The 20,251-nt window shown below is 41.7% G+C and overlaps 2 protein-coding genes across 2 annotated transcripts in view; one reads left to right on the top strand and one right to left on the bottom strand.

Moving 5' to 3' along the window:
* CHP1 (calcineurin like EF-hand protein 1) overlaps nt 1-18,162 on the bottom strand; it is a 37,133-nt gene extending 18,971 nt beyond the window's left edge. Inside the window, exons 1-2 of the mRNA XM_004325191.3 lie at nt 17,949-18,162; nt 10,072-10,144 (exon numbers count right to left, since the gene is read on the bottom strand). Of these exons, the coding sequence (XP_004325239.1) occupies nt 10,072-10,144; nt 17,949-18,015 (140 nt within the window). The 5' untranslated portion in view covers nt 18,016-18,162. The remainder of the gene's footprint in view (nt 1-10,071; nt 10,145-17,948) is intronic.
* A 494-nt stretch (nt 18,163-18,656) lies between these two features.
* EXD1 (exonuclease 3'-5' domain containing 1) overlaps nt 18,657-20,251 on the top strand; it is a 39,280-nt gene continuing 37,685 nt past the window's right edge. The window contains exon 1 of the mRNA XM_019935313.3: nt 18,657-19,437. The gene's annotated coding sequence lies outside the window, so the exon portion shown is untranslated. The remainder of the gene's footprint in view (nt 19,438-20,251) is intronic.

The raw sequence follows: 20,251 nt of genomic DNA, 5'->3' as shown, positions 1-20,251 counted from the left end.
ATTCTTAGGTGATATTTACATCTAAGTAGAGAATAAAACACGACAGGGACTTCCCTGGTGATCCAGTGGTTAAGATTCCACGCTCCCAGTGCAGGGGGCCTGAGTTCAATCCCTGGTCAGGGAACTAGATCCTGTATGCCGCAACTAAAAGATCCCACATGCTGCAACTAAACATCCCATGTGCCACAACTAAGGTCTGGTGCAGCTAAAAAAAAAAGCATAAAATATGACAACTAACTGACTGGCCTTTTCTCCATTGCCTTCTACAGACTAGAAGTATTTAACCACAGAATATGGCAAGAGCAGTCATCCTCTCAGAACTTGAAGTCTGTTGAAGTGAATATTGTTAGTTATCATTCACTGTATATACATTATGTGCCATTCTAACTCTGTTTATATACTTCATCTCATTTCTTTATGTCACCACTTTTAGAGCTGAGGAAATTGATTTTTTTTTTTTTGGGCCGTGCCATGTGGCATGCGAGATCTTAGTTCCCTGACCAGGGATCGAACCCATGCCCCCTGCAATGGGAGCACAGTGTCTTAACCACTGGACTCCCAGGGAAGACCCAGAGCAGAGGAAATTGAGAGTCAGTGAGATAAAGTAACACGTCCAGTGCTACAGAGGTAAAAAGTGGCAGAACTGCAATTTAAATCTAAGTCTGTAAGTCAAAGCACATGTTCTTTTTCCTAAAAAACCACACTTCTTTCCCATAGTACATAAACTTTTTGAAAGGTGCTCTCCCAAAAAGTGTTCAGTAACTGTTTTTAAAAAAATTCTTTGGTTGATATTCTGTGCCAAAAATATAAAGCTACCTACAACAAAGACAATATATGTACAAAATATCAATGTCATAAAGGACAGAGAAAGGCAGAGCATTGTTCTAGATCAAAGAGGACTTAAGAGACATACAACTGAACTCAATGCATGATCCTAGACTAGGAAAAACAACTGTTATGAAGGACAATACTGAGCCAACAGGTAAAAATGGAATATGGACCATATAGAATATGGAATATTATATAATAGTACTGTATCAAAATGCTAAATTTCTTGATTTTGAAATGAGAATGTCCTTGTTATAAGGAGTACACACTGAAGTATGTGGCAAAATGTTAACAAGTGGCAAATGTGGGTATCGAGTATATGAAGTTCTTTGCATTATTCTTGCAACTTTTCTGTAAGTTTGAAATTATTTCCAGATAAAAAGGGGGGAAAAGGAATACAAACTCAAAAGGTGATTCCTGCCTTCAAGACATTTACTAACAGAAGAGATAAAACTTATTCCTTCACCCTCTTTGCACTAGAAGCTAATGAAATGTTCGTATTTTACCCAGGAGCCTTCAACTCTCTGGTCCTCTCGTGGTTTAACATTGACAGGGTGCTTAATTAATTCAACAAGCTCATCTCCACCACATCTGGTCATTTTCTACAGGCGTAGAAAATGACCCAGGGGACTAAGCACAAAGTTCTGGTACAATAACTCCAGATTCTAATCTTCTTTCATCATTTAGGGTAATAATTTTTATATCAGTTAATGAATTAGAAGAAGCCATTCATAAGATAACTAGTTTGCTTAAAATGATGAAAGAAAGAAAATTACTGAGGTCCTGATTGTTTAATTCAACAAACATGTACTAAGCTCTTATTATATAATGTGTTCTATAATACAAAGTCTACATTATCAACACAATGTAGTTCCTCTTTGACAGAGGTTAAGAAACAATAATTAGTCCCTTTTAAATGAAGATTAAGGCTGATTTGAATTGCAAGGCCACATACCTCAGTTTAATGTCTAATGAGCTTAAGTAATTTTAGCTGCAAAAAGATACAGTTTAAATACCAGGCCTAGTATCAGGTGCTGAGTCCACAACCTAGCCTAACCCCTTGGGTCTCAATGAAGAATCTAGTCGTGGACTTCCAATGTCAATAAGGACCTAAACCTTGTCTTACGACACTTTTAAACTTTACTCTTAGAATTTAGATTGTATATAAAATGGGGTCTATAAGATCAAGGGGAATACAGTTGAAAATATAAATATAAAAATGAAAGGGTATAAAAAATAGTTTATAAACTGTCAAACAATGTACAGTTTATTATTGCTGGTTGTTCTATAGTGGAATGGAGATCATCTGGACACTACCTCTAGAACTCAGCTTCTCAAATTTGTCTGCCAACACAAATCTAATGGAGAAATAATTCATTCAAAATGCAAATTTTTGTGTGCTCATTAAAAAACATACCAATATTATATTCTATCTCATAGTATACCTAGGAAAATCTTCCTTGAGGATTAAGACATTATTACTGGTAGTAGGCAGAACCATGTATAATGGCATTTTTTATGGCCAAAAACTTCACAATGAAGAATTGTTTTCCAGATATGTACAAGCACAGAGATGCTCTGGGAAACCAGTTTTAGAGACCTCAGTAACCAGAAATGCCAACCCTCTACACTGATCTTCACTGTGAAAGTTTTCTCTTATACAGAGATGTAACCTCATAGTTAACTTCTTATATTTTAAGGACCCAAGGTAGATGCCAAGTTCTTTCTCTTATACAGAGATGTAGCCTCAAAGTTAACTTCTTATATTTTAAGCACCCAGGGTAGATGCTTAGATAACATACATAATGAGGACATTAAAGTCTGCTAGTTGGACATACCTGTAGGAACACACGTTCAATTAAGAAAACAGTTTTCTGGGGACTTCCCTGGTGGCGCAGTGGATAAGACTCCACGCTCCCAATGCAGGGGGCCCGGGTTCGATCGCTGGTCAGGGAACTAGATCCTACATGCATGCTGCAACTAAGAGTTTGCATGCCACAACTAAGGAGGTCACCTGCTGCAACTAAGGAGGCCTGGAGCCGCAACTGGGACCTGGCACAACCAAATAAATAAAATAATTAATTAATTTTTAAAAAAAGTTTTCCACATTTTAGTATAATAGAGATAAATCATTTACTATTTGTATTTATTATGTAATTATTTATATTTATTAACATTGAAATGATAATAATTTCCGTTATCTAAAACATTTGATATTTTAAATTAAATTGATAAAAATGATTTTTTTTGTCTTGGTAATACAATTTTTTTTCAGGTTTGCCAGGTGAGGGAAGTAGCAGTTACAAAAACTAATTAAAGGAACTCTTAAGAATGGGTCAGCTGCCCACTGTTGCCAGGACCCATCCCAAGAATATAAAACCATTTGTCCCCAGGATAAAAATGGAGAACTGCTATGGAAAGAAACTGAAAGATCCACCTGGGCAGGGTTTCGGCCAAGTGTTGGAGGCTGGCTCCCCAGGAACACAGTCCTTTTATTTGGGGAAGAGAGTTGCAAATTTGTCCCCTTGCTCCCTGACCGTATGCCCTAAAGTGAGGTCTAGCAACTTACTGGCCCTGCTCAGAGTATAGAGGGCTTGAAGTCAGTCCTTCCATCCAGGCAAAGACCTGTGGAGAAAGCAACCACAAACAAGCCCATGCCAGTTTTCTACAGTAATCCATCCACACTTTTTCATAAATATGAATCGACAACCAACACTTACTGGCATTTTGGGAAAATCAATAACATAAAAAAGTAGGATCAAGATGAATAGAGATAATCATAATTCAGGGAACAAAAAGGAGTTCTGAAAGATTCTAGTAAGTAACGCAATAGATATTTGATAAGTTCTTGCATCTGTAAAACAAAAATAAGCTACTATGATAGAGCAGAGGTCAGAGAACGAGATAGTTTCTTGGAAATTAAAAATATGACTGTGGATAAGTTCATCAAAAGGTCTACAAAATAAATTCAAGGATATCTGTCAGAAAGCAATGGAAAAAAATCAGAAATATGAGAGAAAATTGAGTCACGGTGGTCCAATAGCCAACCAACAGAAATGCCATGAAAATCAATAAAGAAATAAGAGGGGGAGGAAGTAAAGAAATAGCAGAAGAAAACTTTCCAGCTAAAGGACATATTTTAACTTTTTTTTTGGCCATGCTGCATAGCATGTGGGATCTTAGTTTCCCAACCAGGGATTGAACCCTCGCCCCCTGCATTGGAAGCGTGGAGTCTTAACCACTGGACCGCCAGGGACTTCCCTAAAGGATGTATTTTTAGATTGAGAAGGTTCACCTGATACTGAGCAATGAATAATGAAAAATAACCTACAAAAAGGTACAACTTTGTGAAATTTCAGAACATCAGGAGGAGATATTTGAAGGTTTCAGAGAGGAAAAAAAAAGGTTATCTACTAAAAGAATGAGAATTAGACTGGCATCGTGGTTCTATGAAACTCCATTCTGGAATGACTGATACCATTGTGTACAAAGTAAGTGCTTATCCAGGATATTGAAATCATCTGCCCTCTTGGATGAAGTCAAAGAAGAAAATGAGTCTCAAAAGCACTTAGTTTTTAAGCAGATAAATGGCTACCATTCAGGAAACAATCTCTTAGAATTTATAGGTAATCTTATTTATTTATTTGTTTGTTTGTTTATTTATTTATTTATTTTTGGCTGCACCTTGCGGCATTTGGGATCTTAGTTCCCCAACCAGGGAGTGAACCTGGGCCCCCGGCAGTGAAAGCGCTGAGTCCTAACCACTGGACCGCCAGGGAATTCCCTAGAGGTAATCTTTTTTTAAAGTGATATATAACAACACAGCCAACTAGTAATTTCAGTAATAACTTTCTTGCAGAGTTTAACTGGTCTGTACTGTCCCCTGTAGTCAATTTAACCTGCATGGATTTACCATCCAGGAATAGTTTTCATCATGGTATTATTTGAGAAAAAGTATCTGACAAAAATCCAATATTAAAATTACTCAAAAAAATTCCTCAATGCACAGGATATTTTTAAAGTAAACTTTTAATGAAGTATAACATACATACAGGGAAGAGCAGAAATCACAAGCATTCGGTATGATGAATTTTCACCAAGTGAAGATTATAACCGGCACCCAAATCAAAAAATTGATTACTATCAGTACCCAGATACCTCCTTCATGTTCCTTTTGTCTCTATCTGCTCCCCTCCTCAAAGGGTAGTCATTATCCTGACATCTAACACAGATTAGATCAGCACCAAGGATACTTAAACAAAAGAAACCTTCTTTGTATCCAGATAACGACCAGGCTCTCACCCTGATCTGACCTACAAAGGACCATTTCAGGGCACCTTATAGGACCCAGCTGGCTTTTCAAAGACCAATTTCAATGGCAGTGGTAGAAATATTTCACCCAAAATAATGGCACCTGAAGAAAGTAAGATTTGTGAGGTTATAGTATATATTTATATTCTGTGAAATACCGATCTAAAGATTACCAATCATTTTAACTCAACACCTATTGGTAGGCCAAGGAACTAGTGTTCTATAAAACATACTTTGGGGGTGAATCTCTGAAAGCATTTTGCAGAAGCTCCATTTCTAACCAAAGCCTTCTATAGTTTCTGCTTCATGATCCCACTGAGACTGACACTTTAAAGAAAGGAGTTACAGGGGTTTCCCTGGTGGTGCAGTGGTTAAGAATCCACCTGCCAATGCAGGGGACACGGGTTCGAGCCCTGGTCCAGGAAGATCCCACATGCCGCAGAGGAACGAAGCCCGTGCGCCACAACTACCAAAGCCTGTGCGCCACAACTACTGAAGCCCGCGCACCTAGAGCCCATGCTCCGCAACAAAAGAAGCCACCACAATGACAAGCCTGCGTACCACAACGAAGAGTAGCCCCTGCTCGCTGCAACTAGAGGAAAGCCTGCACACAGCAACGAAGACCCAACACAGGCAAAATAAATAAATAAATAAATAAATAAAACTAAATTGAAAAAAAAAAGGAGTACAGAATGCCTTGGACAGTATACTATAGTCTCTCACTCTGCAGAATTTGGCTTCAAGCCACAGACATAGAGCATCTTGGGAGAGGAAAGTGAAGAAAATGTGGAAGGAAAAATATTTCTCCTACTAACTTTCTTAGGAAAGTGGGGCATGTTAAAGGTAACAAAAAGACTGGAGGTAACTTATATTCGGCTGAGCACCCTAATGGGTTCTAGAAAGGTCAAGACAGGCCTTGAGCTGAGTCTGGCGGTAAAGGCTGGAGAGAGGTAAATCACTCTATTACTATAAAAGAATTCTGAGTTTACCAGGTTATGTCTACGGCTGGAGGGAGTAGAAAAGATGGGGTTGGGGGAGAGGGGACGACAATCTATAACAAGATGGCCAGGGGCTGAGATGGCCATTGTCAGAGGCACAGCCACTGTGAAATCCCTGATATTGGGAGGGTCCAACAAAATGATTTATTGATATATACACAGTTGACCCTTGAACAACATGGATTTGAACTGTGTGGGTCCATCCACGCGTGGATTTTTTTCAATAGTTAATACTTCAGTACTACATGATCCATCATTGGTTGAATCTGCAGATGTGGAACCACGTACACTGTGGGCAGACTATAAGTTATTCTCGGATTTGACTGTGCAGAGGGTCACCACCTCTAACCCTTGCATTGTTCAAGGGTTAACTGTAACATGCTAGTTGTTTACTATGTAGTACAATGGGGTAATTTCTTCTTGCACTCAAGATGGCTTGGGGCTTTTCCTGTATTTTAATCCAAACCATGATGGAGATCAAAGAACAGATTTCAGACCAACTGCTTTGTAATGCTGAATACAAAAGAATCAGCTAGACTCAGGTAACCATGAAATCAAAAGTTACCCTATCATTTCCTACCACCTCTTCCCCTACCAAGAATTTGTAGAAACCAGAACAGAAAGCAGTGCCTAGTGCATCATAGGTATTCAATAAATACCTATCAAATGAGTGAGTTAGTTCACTGGCTTTCCATAGAGTGTGAAATTATGTTTTAGGGGCAGAGCAAATCTTGCCTAGATTTTAAGGAGCAGGTAAGACTAACTGACACATGGAAAGTTTTCACCTCTTCTGAGGAGAAACAGCTCCTTTTACAAAAGATTTTCCATTGTTTTCCAGCAAACAATGAAAGTGATTAAAGCACACATTTACAAATCACCCTTTCTAGAAAGAAGAAAAGGACTCAAAACTAATGTGAAGGGTTTCCCTGGTGGCGCAGTGGTTGAGAGTCGCCTGCTGATGCAGGGGACACGGGTTCGTGCCCCGGTCCGGGAGGATCCCACATGCCGCAAAGCGGCTGGGCCTGCGTGTCCGGAGGCTGTGCTCCGCAGCGGGAGGGGCCGCAGCAGTGAGAGGCCCGCGTACCGCAGGAAAAAAAAAAAAAACTAATGTGAATTCTATATCTTCACTTAGTGGTTAAATCTGAATTTATGAGGAAGACGTAATCCCAAACTCAAGTAAATTATTCAAGTATTTGGGCTGAAGGAAAAATAGAAATTTCTAGTCTTGTTAATTTTTCTAATACAAATTTATATAGTCTCCTCAACAAATGGTGCTGGAACAGCTAGATATCCACAGGCCAAAAAATAAAGTCTGACTCTTACATTTCTATCTATTGTTACACACACACACATTTTGTTTTGTTTTGTTTTGTTTTGGCTGCACTGCACGGCATGTAGGATCTTAGTTCCCCGACCAGGGATCGCACCCGCGCTCCCTGCAGTGGGTTAAGTGCACAGTCTTAACCACTGGACCACCAGGGAAGTCCCTTCTTTCTTTTTCATTTTGTATAAATATAACAAAAAATACATATATATATATTGTGTGTGTGTATACATATACATACAAAAAACTCAAAATGACAAACATCCAGTTAAAAAATAGGCAAAGGACTTGAATAGGCATTTCTCCAAAGAAGACATACAAATGGTCAACCAGCACATAGAAAACATGCTCAACATCATTAGCCACTAGGGAACTGCAAATCAAAACCACAGTGATCTACCATTCACATCCACTAGAATAGCTAAAATCAAAAGAGAGATAATAAGTGCTGATGAGGATGTGGAGAAATTTGAACCCTCATTACATTGCTGGTGGGAATGTAAAACAGTACAGAGCTGTGCAAAAGAGTTTGGTGGGTCTTCAATAAATTAAGCATAAAATTACCATGTGACCCACAATTCTACCCCTAGGTATATGCCCAAGAGAATTAAAACATAAGTCCACACAAAAATGTTCATAGTAGCCAAAAGGTGTTAACAACTCAAAGCTCTACCATCTGACGAATAGATGAACAAAATGTGGTCTATGCATACAATGGAATATTATTCAGCCATAAAAAGGAAAGAAGTACTGATACACACTATAACATGGAAGAATCTTGAACATGTTAGGGGACTTCCCTGGTGGCACAGTGGTTACGAATCCGCCTGCCAATGCAGGGGACACGGGTTCAAGCCCTGGTCCGGGAAGATCCCACATGCCGTGGAGCAACAAAGTCCATGTGCCACAACTACTGAGCCTGTGCTCTAGAGCTCGTGAACCACAACTACTGAAGCCCACTCGCCTACAGCCTCTTCTCCACAACAAGAGAAGCCACTGCAATGAGAAGCCCACGCACTGCAACGAAGAGTAGCCCCCGCTCACCGCAACTAGAGAAAGCCTGCCCACAGCAACCAAGACCCAAGGCAGCCAAAAATAAAATAAATAAATTAAAAAAAAATCATATTATATGAAAGAGTCAGTCACAAAAGGCCACATACTGCATGATTCCATTTATATGAAATGTCCATAGAGAGAGGAATGGGAAATGACTGCTCAATGGGTATGAGGTTTCCATCTGAGCTGATGAAACTGTTCTGCAACTAGACTGTGGTAATATATAAATGTATTATACAGTGTTGTGAATGTACTTAATGCCACTAAAATGTACACTTTGAAATGTGAAATATTATGTTATGTGTATTTTGCCTCAATTAAAAAAAGACAGAGGGGACTTCTCTGGCGGTCCAGTGGTTAAGACTCTGCGCTTCCACTGCAGGGGGCTCAGGTTCGATCACTGGCCGGGGAACTAAGATCCTGCATGCTGAGCAGTGCGGTAAAAAAAAAGAAAAAGTACTTAGTGTGGTCTTTGCACGTGATAGGTATTCCGTAGCCATTGACTTTAATGACTGGGCAGCATGGTTTTGGTCAATTCCAGCTTTCAGTGAAGCCAGATTTTGCCCTAAACAAACATGGCCCTATGGATTTATCAGCCATTTTCTAGCTCTTCTGCCTGAGGATTATGCACAAAGGCTCAGCAACTATATTCCTCTCCCTGTCATGCTACACCCCACACCTATGCTACAAGGCTTCTAAAGAAGTCCTCCATTGTTTCTTGACAGCCGTCAGAAAGGCAAACAGCTTCATTCTATATCATTCAATCAAGGTTGAGGAGCAACAGTAACAAAATGCTGCTACTGAGTTAGGTTGGGAGGTGGTGGTAAGGAGATATTTCATTTGACTATAAGACAATTACAAATATGAAATGCTACAGCATTACACTACTCAGAAATCATATACTTACTCAAGACCAGTTTCTCAGCTGTGGCACTACTGACATTTAGGGGGGATTGTCCTGTGCATTTTAGGATGTTCAGCAGCATTCCTGGCCTCTACCCACTAGACATCAGTAGCATTCCCCAGCTGTGACAGTCAAAAATGTCTCCAGATATTTGGCCACCCAAGGGAAAATAGCCATCAGTTGAGAACCACTGCTCTAGACGAAAATACTGAACATCTTATCTAACATTAATACATATAAACTGATGTACCCTAGGAATATGGGGTGGGTTGGGAAATGAGAGGGGAAAGGACAAAACAACCTACACCATCTTGGATTGCTATGGGTCAGCCTCCTGAAAGCTAACATGTTTGGAAAAGAGCTGTGGGAAAACTCAAGCAGAGAGAGTCGAAATTCCCAAAGGTACATTCATAGGACCAGAGCAATGGCCACCCAAACTAAGGGGAGCTGGAGTAAAGTAGCAAGCACCTAGTGATAAATGTAAATTCATTGTTCTGCTTAGTATGTAAGTCCCCTGTGGATCAATGATACTCAAAGATGAGTGAAGAAATGGTCCCTGTTCTCTGCATTCCAGATGCCTATTGTGTCTGCTCTCTGGATAAAGGCAGCTATTCAGACATTGTCAGAAAATAAAGAACGGAACTGCCTACCTGAGAGTCCCATTCTCTCCTTTGTCCAGGCTGGTGAACCGGCTGTAGAGGCGGGTGATCTGACTGTGGGAAACTAAAGAACACAAAATTAGTCCCAGTTAGAGAAGTTGCCCTCCACTCGAATTGAACCTGAATGTGGCCCTTCAGAAGCCAGCTGCTCTTCTGGTCCCAGGCCAACATTAAATGCTTCAAAGTCAGTAAAGTGGGCCGAAATCTCAACTCCAACTCACCTCTAGAATGTCAAAGCAGGAAGAATGAAAGGAGTTAGAAAATAAACTAAATCAAGAGTAAACAAAATTGACTCTCAGGAATGAAGTCTAGGCTTAATTAAGACTGTGTTAAATGTCAGGTAGTTAAGATTTAACAAAACAAGGCCAAATTTAGTTTAAAAGGAAGTTGTGAAACTTTCACCTTTGAGTACCCTGACTTAGAGGCTATGAAAATGCATGCTTTGATTAAAAACGCATCTCTATTAATCACTTTGATGTTTCAGGCTGCCACAGCTGGGTAGGTAACTTGTGTTGAATTAAAGATCGGGGCTGGAGTTCCCTGGTGGCACAGTGGTTGAGAGTCCGCCTGCCGATGCAGGGGACACAGGTTCGTGCCCCAGTCCGGGAGGATCCCACATGCCGTGGAGCAGCTGGGCCCGTGAGCCATGGCCACTGAGCCTGTGCGTCCGGTGCCTGTGCTCCGCAACGGGAGAGGCCACAACAGTGAGAGGCCTGCGTACCGCAAAAAAAAAAAAAAAAAAAAAAAAAGATTGGGTCTTGTGAAACAGATTGTATTTTAAAAATCTGATTTACTCCTACCCCAAGCATCAGTGGCTTTATCTTTTCCCTCAGGACTGATCTTCGGGTAAAAGATCACCACAGCCTTGGGTCAGCCTCTTCTCTGTGATGGCATGACCTCCACTGAGTTCCCAGTAAAGGAATGGGCTCCGAGAAAGGAAATTAGGTAATTTGTAAAATGGTCATGTTATCATCAGATGACATCTACAAGGAAGCTGTTTTGCTCCTCATTTTGGACTAACTCAGGCACAAGCTGACAATTATGAGGTAATAACTACAGGTAGACAATGAAACTTTGGAAATGGAAAAAGGAATTTCTGGGAAATAGTTCAGTCTCGTGGCAGATTGGAGGTAGGAGGAAAAAAAGAAGTTATCAAAGGAGAAAAGACAACAGCCAAAAAGCGTGTGGCAAGTGTGGACTTTGTCCTAGGCTGTACCTTCACGGGTAAAGGGGTGGCTGAGGGAGTCCTGGTAGTTGTCTTCCTCCCCCAGCTCAAGAAACAAAAATCCACCTGCAGTTTTAGGAACAATGGGATAAAATAAACAGGGCCACGGGCAGGAGAAACAGGAAGTGAGTGGCCCAGAGCTAGGAGGAGAAGACACACTGGGCAAAGCTGTGAATTCTTCAGCGTCAGGTTTCAGTGCAGGCTGGGCTCCGTTCTGTACGACTGGCTCTCTAAGGAGAGCAGAGAGCAGAGGAGGAGGCAGAACCATTCCCAGCCAGGGCAGAGCCAGCAGGGGGCCAGACACTGAAGCAGCTGTGAACCTTTCTGCTAGTCAGGCAGGTGTCAGTAGCTTGGTGTACACTCTTGTGAGAGTCAGGTTGACAGGTTCTGATTCCAATCACGGCACCACAGCTTACCAGTGAGGGGTGAGTGAGTGGGGTTGTGGAATGAACTAACAGAATCCAGGAGAGGAAAGCGCTTGGCAAAGGTCTGGCACTTGGTAAGCAGTCCAGGTTAGCTATTATCATCATTATCCTTACATTGTGAGCCTGCAGGTACAGTTTTACTGCTGTACTAATTAATCTCCAGCTTTCTCCTGATTCTGCCAGTCACAACTGTTTTCTTCAGGAACCTGACTAGGCTTTGGCCTCGGGCCTCAAAGGCTGCTCTAGAACTAAAGTTCCCTTTAGTTTTCACAAAATAAGTCAGTTAAAGAATGACTAACTTTCCCAAAGGATTTTTTGAAAAAACAAAATTCGTTCACCATCTCAACATCACTGCTTTCATTTCTTCATATATCATCTAACATGTCACTGTGTACTTTACATAAACATAATAGCTTATTTTTCATTTATTAATTCATAATTTTTCTATATTGGAGTCCTTTTTAATAACTGCATAATATTTAGTCCACTGAGTATTATATATTTCAGGTTACTTTTCTTTAACAAGGAACACATTCAAATTGCAGTTCTTTTTATACTAGTTTTTTTTTTTTTAATTTGAGAAAACAATCTATCCACATGGTAAAAATGGTACAAAAGTGATCATAGGGCTTCCCTGGTGGCGCAGTGGTTGAGAGTCTGCCTGCCGATGCAGGGGACATGGGTTTGTGCCCCGGTCCGGGAAGATCCCACGTGCCGCGGAGCAGCTGGGCCCGTGAGCCATGGCCGCTGAGCCTGCGCGTCTGGAGCCTGTGCTCCGCAATGGGAGAGGCCACAACAGGGAGAGCCCCCCACGTACCGCACAAAAAAAAAAAAAAAAAGGTGATCATAACGAAAAGTCACCCTAACAACCGCATTCCTCAGTCTCCGTTGCCAGAGTCAAACACTATTACCAGTTTACTGTGAATCCTTCTAGAAATTCCGTATGTATGTATATATGAGTATGTACAGCAAGTTATAAAATTTTTAAGTTGGAAGAAATGTTGTCACCTTGTCCAACTTCTTCAACTAACAAGTGAGCCATCAGACATCTTTCTAATCTAGAACACCATCCAAAAGAAAGGGACACTGAAACCTTATAGTACGATTTTTAAAATTCCCTTAGTGAGTAATGGTATGACATTATATCCCATATTTCAGAAAAAGAGATCAGTTTATGGCTGAGTTCCTAATTTACCAATATGTTAAAAATAACTGTGTAAATAAGTATCCAAACAACCATAAAACTGCTATCTTCCAGGACAAACTGGGCTATGTGGAAATCAGGGGAGAAATGTACAACCAAATGCCAACTTTTAACACAACTCAGTATGGTCACATCTCAATCTACCTCCTAAATATCGGAACTAATGTTATAATGATATTGTTACAAAGAGCTCCGTTAGAACAGACGAAGAAGGAGGAGAAAGAGAAGAAGGAGAAGCAGCAGCAACAGTAGCAACAGCAAGTAAGCAGGCTTTAATTCAGGTGCTAAACTCACTATGACCAAGAATATAAAGCAAACTCCAAGGTGTATACCTCAGAGTAACTTCAAGGAGCAAAAAGGTATTGGAACTGCCACAGAGGAAGGCAGGACAAGTTTCCAGGAAACTATTCTCACCAGAAGGCGCTAGGTTAGCAGGACAAGTGCCCGAAACCTGCATCATTCTTGGTAACCCAAAGGAAGTCTCAGGAGTTGACAATTACTTTCAGAAAAGGCTGTGAATGTGGGCATATCTTGAACGAAGCTATATTTTTCTCCACTGATGGGCAAATAATTAGTTTCTATTGTTGAAAGTTTACTTAAAAGACACTGCTAATCTTCCTGACTAAAAGCCATTCTGACTATCATTACTGTGCTCAGAGAAAGAAGGCATTTCACAGAAATGCCAAGCACTAAGGAGGAAAAGCAAAGTGAGGAGTAAAAATGAAAAGGGAATAAGAAAAAAAGTCATTTTGCCCTTGCCTTTATCCTAAATCTTAACGCAGAAGAACAGATTAATAACCTAGGTAAAGCATATATGTGCAACCGAAGGTAACTCTCAAAAGATTGAGAGGTTGAAGCCTGCACCCCTAACCATTCCTCCTGAACACTCCATACCCCAATATTTCGCATTTCCTGTGGCAAGAGGACTTCAAGAGCTGGCCTACTCTCTCAGGAAACCTATAGATTAAGAGACTTAAAAGAGATTAAAAACAAAAACAAAAACTTTCTTATAACTGGGGATGTCTAAATATGGACTGAATGATAGATAATATTTATAGAATTATTGTCAACTTTCTTAGGTGTGATAATAGTATTCTAGTTATGTAGGGAAAAAAACCCCTATTCTCAGGAGATACATGCAGAATGCTTAAGGGGTGAAGGGTTCTAACATCTACAACTTTAAAATGGTTCACCAAAAATATATATATAGGGCTTCCCCGCTGGGCAGTGGCTAAGAACCCGCCTGCCAATGCAGGGGACACAGGTTCAAGCCCTGGTCTGGGAAGATCCCACATGCTGCAGAACAACTAAGCCCGTGCGCCACAACTACTGAGCCTGCACTCTAGAGCCCACGAGCCACATCTACTGAGCCTACATGCCACAACTACTGAAGCCCACGCGCCTAGAGCCCGTGCTCCGCAACAAGAGAAGCCACCGCAATGAGGAGCCCGTGCACCGCAACGAAGAGTAGCGCCCGCTTGCTGCAACTAGAGAAAACATGCCCACAGCAAAGAAGACCAACGCAGCCAAAAATAAAAAAATAGGAGCTGGAAGACAGCAGCAGGGTCTTCTGTAGTGACAGAACCTTCAGGCACTATGGCAAGGCAGATGAGGGCCATGAAGGGGTTCTGCATTTTGAGCAGGAGCAGTCTGAAGTTGAACTTCCACTTACATTCTAGCCCAGGAAATTATTCTCAAGCAATTGCCTTTGCCTGTCTTGTGCTCTTTGTTGCAACTACAGAGAAACCCACACTAGTTCTATCATCACTACACCCTTTCAAACAAACAAAACCTCACTGGCCTGTAAAACGTACTTCCCAAACCTGTTCAATATCTTTGCCATGTCACATGACACACACCAGAAGGTAGAGGCTAAAAATAAATCAATCGGCATTTATTACTACTCAGTTGGCATGAGTTGTTTCTCACAGATTATGTGGCTATTTCTTTTTAAAAGGTTTTAAGTAATTCCCAGCCAGGTTATTGCCACACAGTTAAGTGAACTAAAGGTGGAGCATACAGAAACTCCCAAGACACTTATGACCTTAATGACAACTTTTATTGAAATGATTTTAATTTATGGAAATGTTGACGAGTGAAAGAAGGTGATAGAACTAAGACAATATAGCAAATGTTTTACGCCAACACAAAGTGTTTTTAGACAGTGTTTTTCAAACAGAAAAAACAGGATTTCTACTCCTTTCAAAGTTTTATTTCCTTAGAATTGGGAAAACATGATTCCTAATCCAATATCCCCTGAAAATAGGAAAAGTGTAAAATGCCGTCACCTCTCCAGTTATATAGCTCTAGACAAAGTTTTTATAACTAGCATATGCTAATGGTATTTTCCCAATAAGATGATTGTTATCTGTGGTTCAAAAGGTAATAGCTAACACCTGGTGCTCATTACATACCTAGACGCTATTCTAAGTAGTTTACATTTTTCTCATTTTATTCTCACTAGGAATCCTATAAAGTAGGTACTATTATTATTCCCATTTACAGATGACAACGTTGAGGCTTACAAGGAATTCTTACTTAGAATTACTTTTCCAAACACTTAGAGATTAAATTTCAAATACCGGATAACCTAGTCATACATGAATTCTAATCAATTTAGACTTACGAATGCAAAGCTTTCATACTGAATATAAAGTCAGTTTTACTCAATCATGCTACATTTTCTTACTGGCAAAGCGAGTAAAGAAATGTCTTATACTTGTTCTTAACTTGAAGTGTTTCTGATTGATAGTTCCCCAAACTCTTAACAGAACAAGAAGCAAAGGAAAACAGGACTAATTCCACCTCTCTACCCGACCCTCAGGTATCCATTGTTTTTATTCTTCTAAACCTTTTGCATCATGCTAAGATTAATGCTTTAAAAATCAACTCTGCTGATCGGCACTAACTGGATAAATTGATGGCTCAACTCCCAGAGCAGAAGAATGACAGGTAGCATACTGGGGGAGAAAGCACCTGGAAGCCACCCAAAATGCCCTAGGTTAATTTATCCAAATCTAATCAATTCATGCATGGATCAAGGCCCAATTCCTGTCCTCCTCAAAGCCAGCTCACAAGGACTCTTCCCTGAGTTCTGAAAGAGGTGCCACACAATTTCAGGTACCCTATGTCCTGATGCTAATCCTAACTCCTGTGGGCTTATCTCTATGACAGGTTTGTGAGCATCTTTTGTCACCATCTGCTTTGAGTACCCAGTATCGTACTGAATATAGACATTGCAAAAATTCAATAAGTACTTGTTTCATTAGGCTTTCTGGCTCAATACATACATTTGTACTGGTTGTGGCTGAGACTCTCCCTCAGGCTTGATTCACTTTTCGGCAACTAGGAAAATAGTTCTGCAGGAGTACTCAGTTCTCACAAGGTCACACAGTAAAATATAATCCAGAGTCCTAAGGCAATTGAGGCCACTTTCATTTGGTCAAATGTAATAAAACCAGAATGAGATTATTGCTCCCTTCCTCTTGAGGTAAAAATAGCTTTTTCCCACCCTCACTCTGGTTTACACTCCCTCATTATGTGACTTTTAATTTTAAGCATGAATGCTTTAACTCTGGTGTCACCTTAGACCCACAGTAGTTCTTATGTTCTCACAAGTGTGGCCAGAGGTCATAACCACAAAATGTAATAAAATGCTTGCTGAATCCAAACTGCCTACGTTTCTACTCTTGGAGTCAGGGTAAGTCATAAAATGACCATAAGGTCAAGTGGCCAAATAAGTACTGCACATTATAAACAGCTAACTACTTTCTGTCATTCATTCAAAATCATCAAAAGGACTACATTGGTAGGCGGTGAGGCCCTTAAAGTCTTTATGGAGAGGCTTAATGACGGTAAGTTAGGAGATGCTGAAAGCAGTAAACCAGTCTGACAAGGGATGAGGCTAGATAACACCCCTTCCAACTTGAAGATTCTAGAAAGTTGAACTTGTCAGAAAGCATGGGACAGCATTTAATTTATCTCAGGCCACCACTGCCTGAATAATTCTGAGGTTCCCCCAGCACTCAATATTATCTGCGAATGGACCACTGAGTTATTTACTGGTCATCTCATTATCAAAGACAGGTATCATGAAGACTCAGAGCCCGGATGTTTACATAACTCATGTAAAATACAAGAGTCATAATGAATTACTGAGAAGAGAAAATAATGTATGCATTATCAAGGATTACACAAATGTATGATGGTGTTTTACCGGGCTTCTGAATTCCCAAAACTCTGTTGCCCCTTTCCAGTTAATGAGGAAGAGACTGGACTGTAAAAAATCAGTTCCTAGTACAAATTCACACTGAGGTTTTTGGAGCATATCCAATTTCCACGGCGACTGCATGAAGTATCCCAGCATAGTAGAAATCAATAGATCTGAAATTAGGACAGCAAGCATCCTCACTGTAAATAAAAAACTGGTAGTCACAGTATCCGTGCTTTCTCTCCACAAGCTCAGAATGAAAGAAGTCTCATATTCAGACCCTGATTCTTTAAGGTGTCCCGTCCTGTCTTCCAAAGCCTTACTGTACGATCTCACTTTCTGGATTTATTTTTCCGGTTGTGGCAAGAATTTGTTTGATTTCCCACAGTTGTCAGTGGTTTTAAATCCTTGCCCAGAAACATCACGGGAACGGACAGAAGGTTTTCTACAGAATCCATCCACAGTTCCTGAATTTGAGGTTGGTGCGAGGAAAGATAAAGGAAAAGAGTTCGGGGGGCTTTCAAGAGCAGGGGGAAGAGAAAAGAGCGGGATCAGTGATATACGGGTGATCATGACTCCCGCCTTTGGTGGGAAGGACAGCCCCACAAGAGGCACTGCCCTGCTCCAGGTAGCTGTAGCTTAAGAACAGGTCCTCCATCATCCCCGAAGCTCCAGCGCTGGAGGCTGCCCAGGACTCCCCCCAACCTCCCGGGACCTCATCTCCAGACCTCAGCGACAGTCGCCCTTGGTCCTGAGGCCAACCGGAGGCGCTCGGCCGCTTTCCCACCCCCTGCCCAAACTCACAGCCAGTTTCCTTCTTGATCTCCTCGAGCTCTTCGTCCCGCAGTAACGTGGAGGCCCGGGACCCCATCACCGAGCCGGGAGCTCCTCCGGGAGCAGCGGCGCCAGAAACGACAGCGGCGGCGGTAGGGAGGGAAGAATGGGAGGAAGAGCCAGGGGTCAAGAAGGGAGAGGGCAGTGGTTCTACTGTGGACTGGGAAGGGAACCCAGGGGTGGCGCGCGGGGGAGGGCGGCCCGGAGGCCCAGCCAATTGGGAATGAGGCTGAGCTCAGCGCCGGAGCCGACGTCGACGTTCCTAGCTCCAGCCCCCGAATGAATCAGCCCAGCGCCCGGCCGGGTCTAGCTAAAGACGGGCCACGCCCCCGGAAACATGATGCCACCGGCCTTAAAGGGGCAATTCTGACCCTAGCGCCCACAATTAAAAGGGCAACGCCATTGACCCACTGTTTTACAACACAATAACGTGTGGCAGGCGGTGTAGCCAACCTGTTTCTCACAGAACTCTTACACTAGAAATTCCACCCTACGGTTGGCATGGATTGCGGAGAGAAACAATAAAAACAGACAAAACGTCGCTTGAGTGAACGCTAGGGTGTGTCTCCCGGGAACTGCATGCTGGGAGTTGCACCTCCTGATTCTTCCTGGGGGCCCTCTCTCCTCTAGGCCGCAAGGGGCGCTCGAGAGCCAGCCTCGGGACCGCGCGCCGATTGGCTCCTCGGGAAACAGACGGGACCTCTGGTTCAGGCCGGCTGGCGTCCGACCTGTAGAGTGGGTTCCCAGCGCTACGTGCTTTAGTTTTCGGGACTGTCCTTTGATAACCGCCACCGCGGGCTTGGAACTCCCCGAGAGTTTTTCCTTAACAGCAGTCCCTCTTTTTTCACTTCAAGACTGAAGCTCGAGTAACTCACCATTTGGCTGAAATAGAGACAAGATTTCCCAAACTTTCGTCGGAGGAAAAAGAAAAACAAACCCAACGGCGGAGGAGAGAATTTCTAGCGTATGGCCCGCCGTTTATTTGAAGTTTCTTATTTTGCCTTAAAAACGAGGAAATTTGCATTTTGTTCCTGTGGCATATTTTTGTTTGTTTTCTTGAAAACATTTAAAGCCACCTGTTAAATTAGTACACCCTTTAAGATGAACCAGTTGTTTTCCTGTGGCTTCAGTGCCTTTACACCCCTTACCCACCCCTCGAGTGTTACTTTGTACAGACTGGTTTGAGTTATGGAAGAACCAAATTCTGACCGCTATCACTTAGTACTTAAGCACTAGAACCCTGTATTAGCGAAATGGTCAAGTCAATTTAGGTTACTAGTTTTAAGCTTTACCTAAGGCTTTAACGGCTTAGCAAGGATACTGAGGTTCTAGTCTTACTGAATTGTTTTCACGATAGACTTACTTTTGTCTGACCTAATGATGTCTGCCTGAATAAGCAGAGTGTGACATGTTGGATATGCCCATCTAGGCCACAGGACCTTCTTTTTATTCTGAGAGCGTAAGTATGGTAGAAAAACCTGTGATGTCACCGAGGTGAATGTCCATTTTCCGAGTCTGTCTTGAAGCCCATCTCTAGGTCCTGACCTTACTCGCTCCTTCCTAATCTTGAATCTTTTTTTTTTTTTTTTTTTCTGCGGTACGCGGGCCTCTCACTGCTGTGGCCTCTCCCGTTGCGGAGCACAGGGTCCGGACGCCCAGGCTCAGCGGCCATGGCTCACGGGCTTAGCCTCTCCTGCGGCATGTGGGATCTTCCCGGACCGGGGCACGAACCTGTGTCCCCTGCAATCGGCAGGCGGACTCTCAACCACTGCGCCACCAGGGAAGCCCCTAATCTTGAATCTTAACCTTTTGCAACCATCCTCAGTCGGCGCTTTGCTTTGTGTTAATGTTTTTCTGATTTACTTTAACATTTCTTAAATTTCTTTATTATCCAGGCATTTCACAAGCTTATTTCTTATGTATCTTTTAAAAATATAAATTAATTTTTACCTCTATTAAGGGCTGTTTTTTCCAGTTTTATGTTTTCTTTTATTTCTGTAAAAATTCCCCTTTTACCAGTTGGATTGACTTGAACAAAGAAGAATGATTTTTCCAGGCACTCTGGTGACTTGTTTTCTGTTCTTTCTGGATGCATAACACTTTGTCTTGCACTAGACTGCACACATCCTCCACTAAGGACCTGGTTTTAGTTCAGGTTCCATTACCTTCTAGCTGTGTAACTTTGGGCAGGTGTCTTAAATCTTTAAGCCTCAGTTTCTACATCTGTAAATTAGGTAGTTGTTGTAGGCAACAAATAATAATTGTGAAGGCAC

This window comes from Tursiops truncatus, chromosome 2 (assembly GCF_011762595.2).
Source record: "Tursiops truncatus isolate mTurTru1 chromosome 2, mTurTru1.mat.Y, whole genome shotgun sequence".
Lineage (NCBI taxonomy): Eukaryota > Metazoa > Chordata > Mammalia > Artiodactyla > Delphinidae > Tursiops > Tursiops truncatus.
The sequence above is the reverse complement of the archived record's forward strand: the minus strand, read 5'-3'. Positions and strand labels throughout refer to the sequence as shown.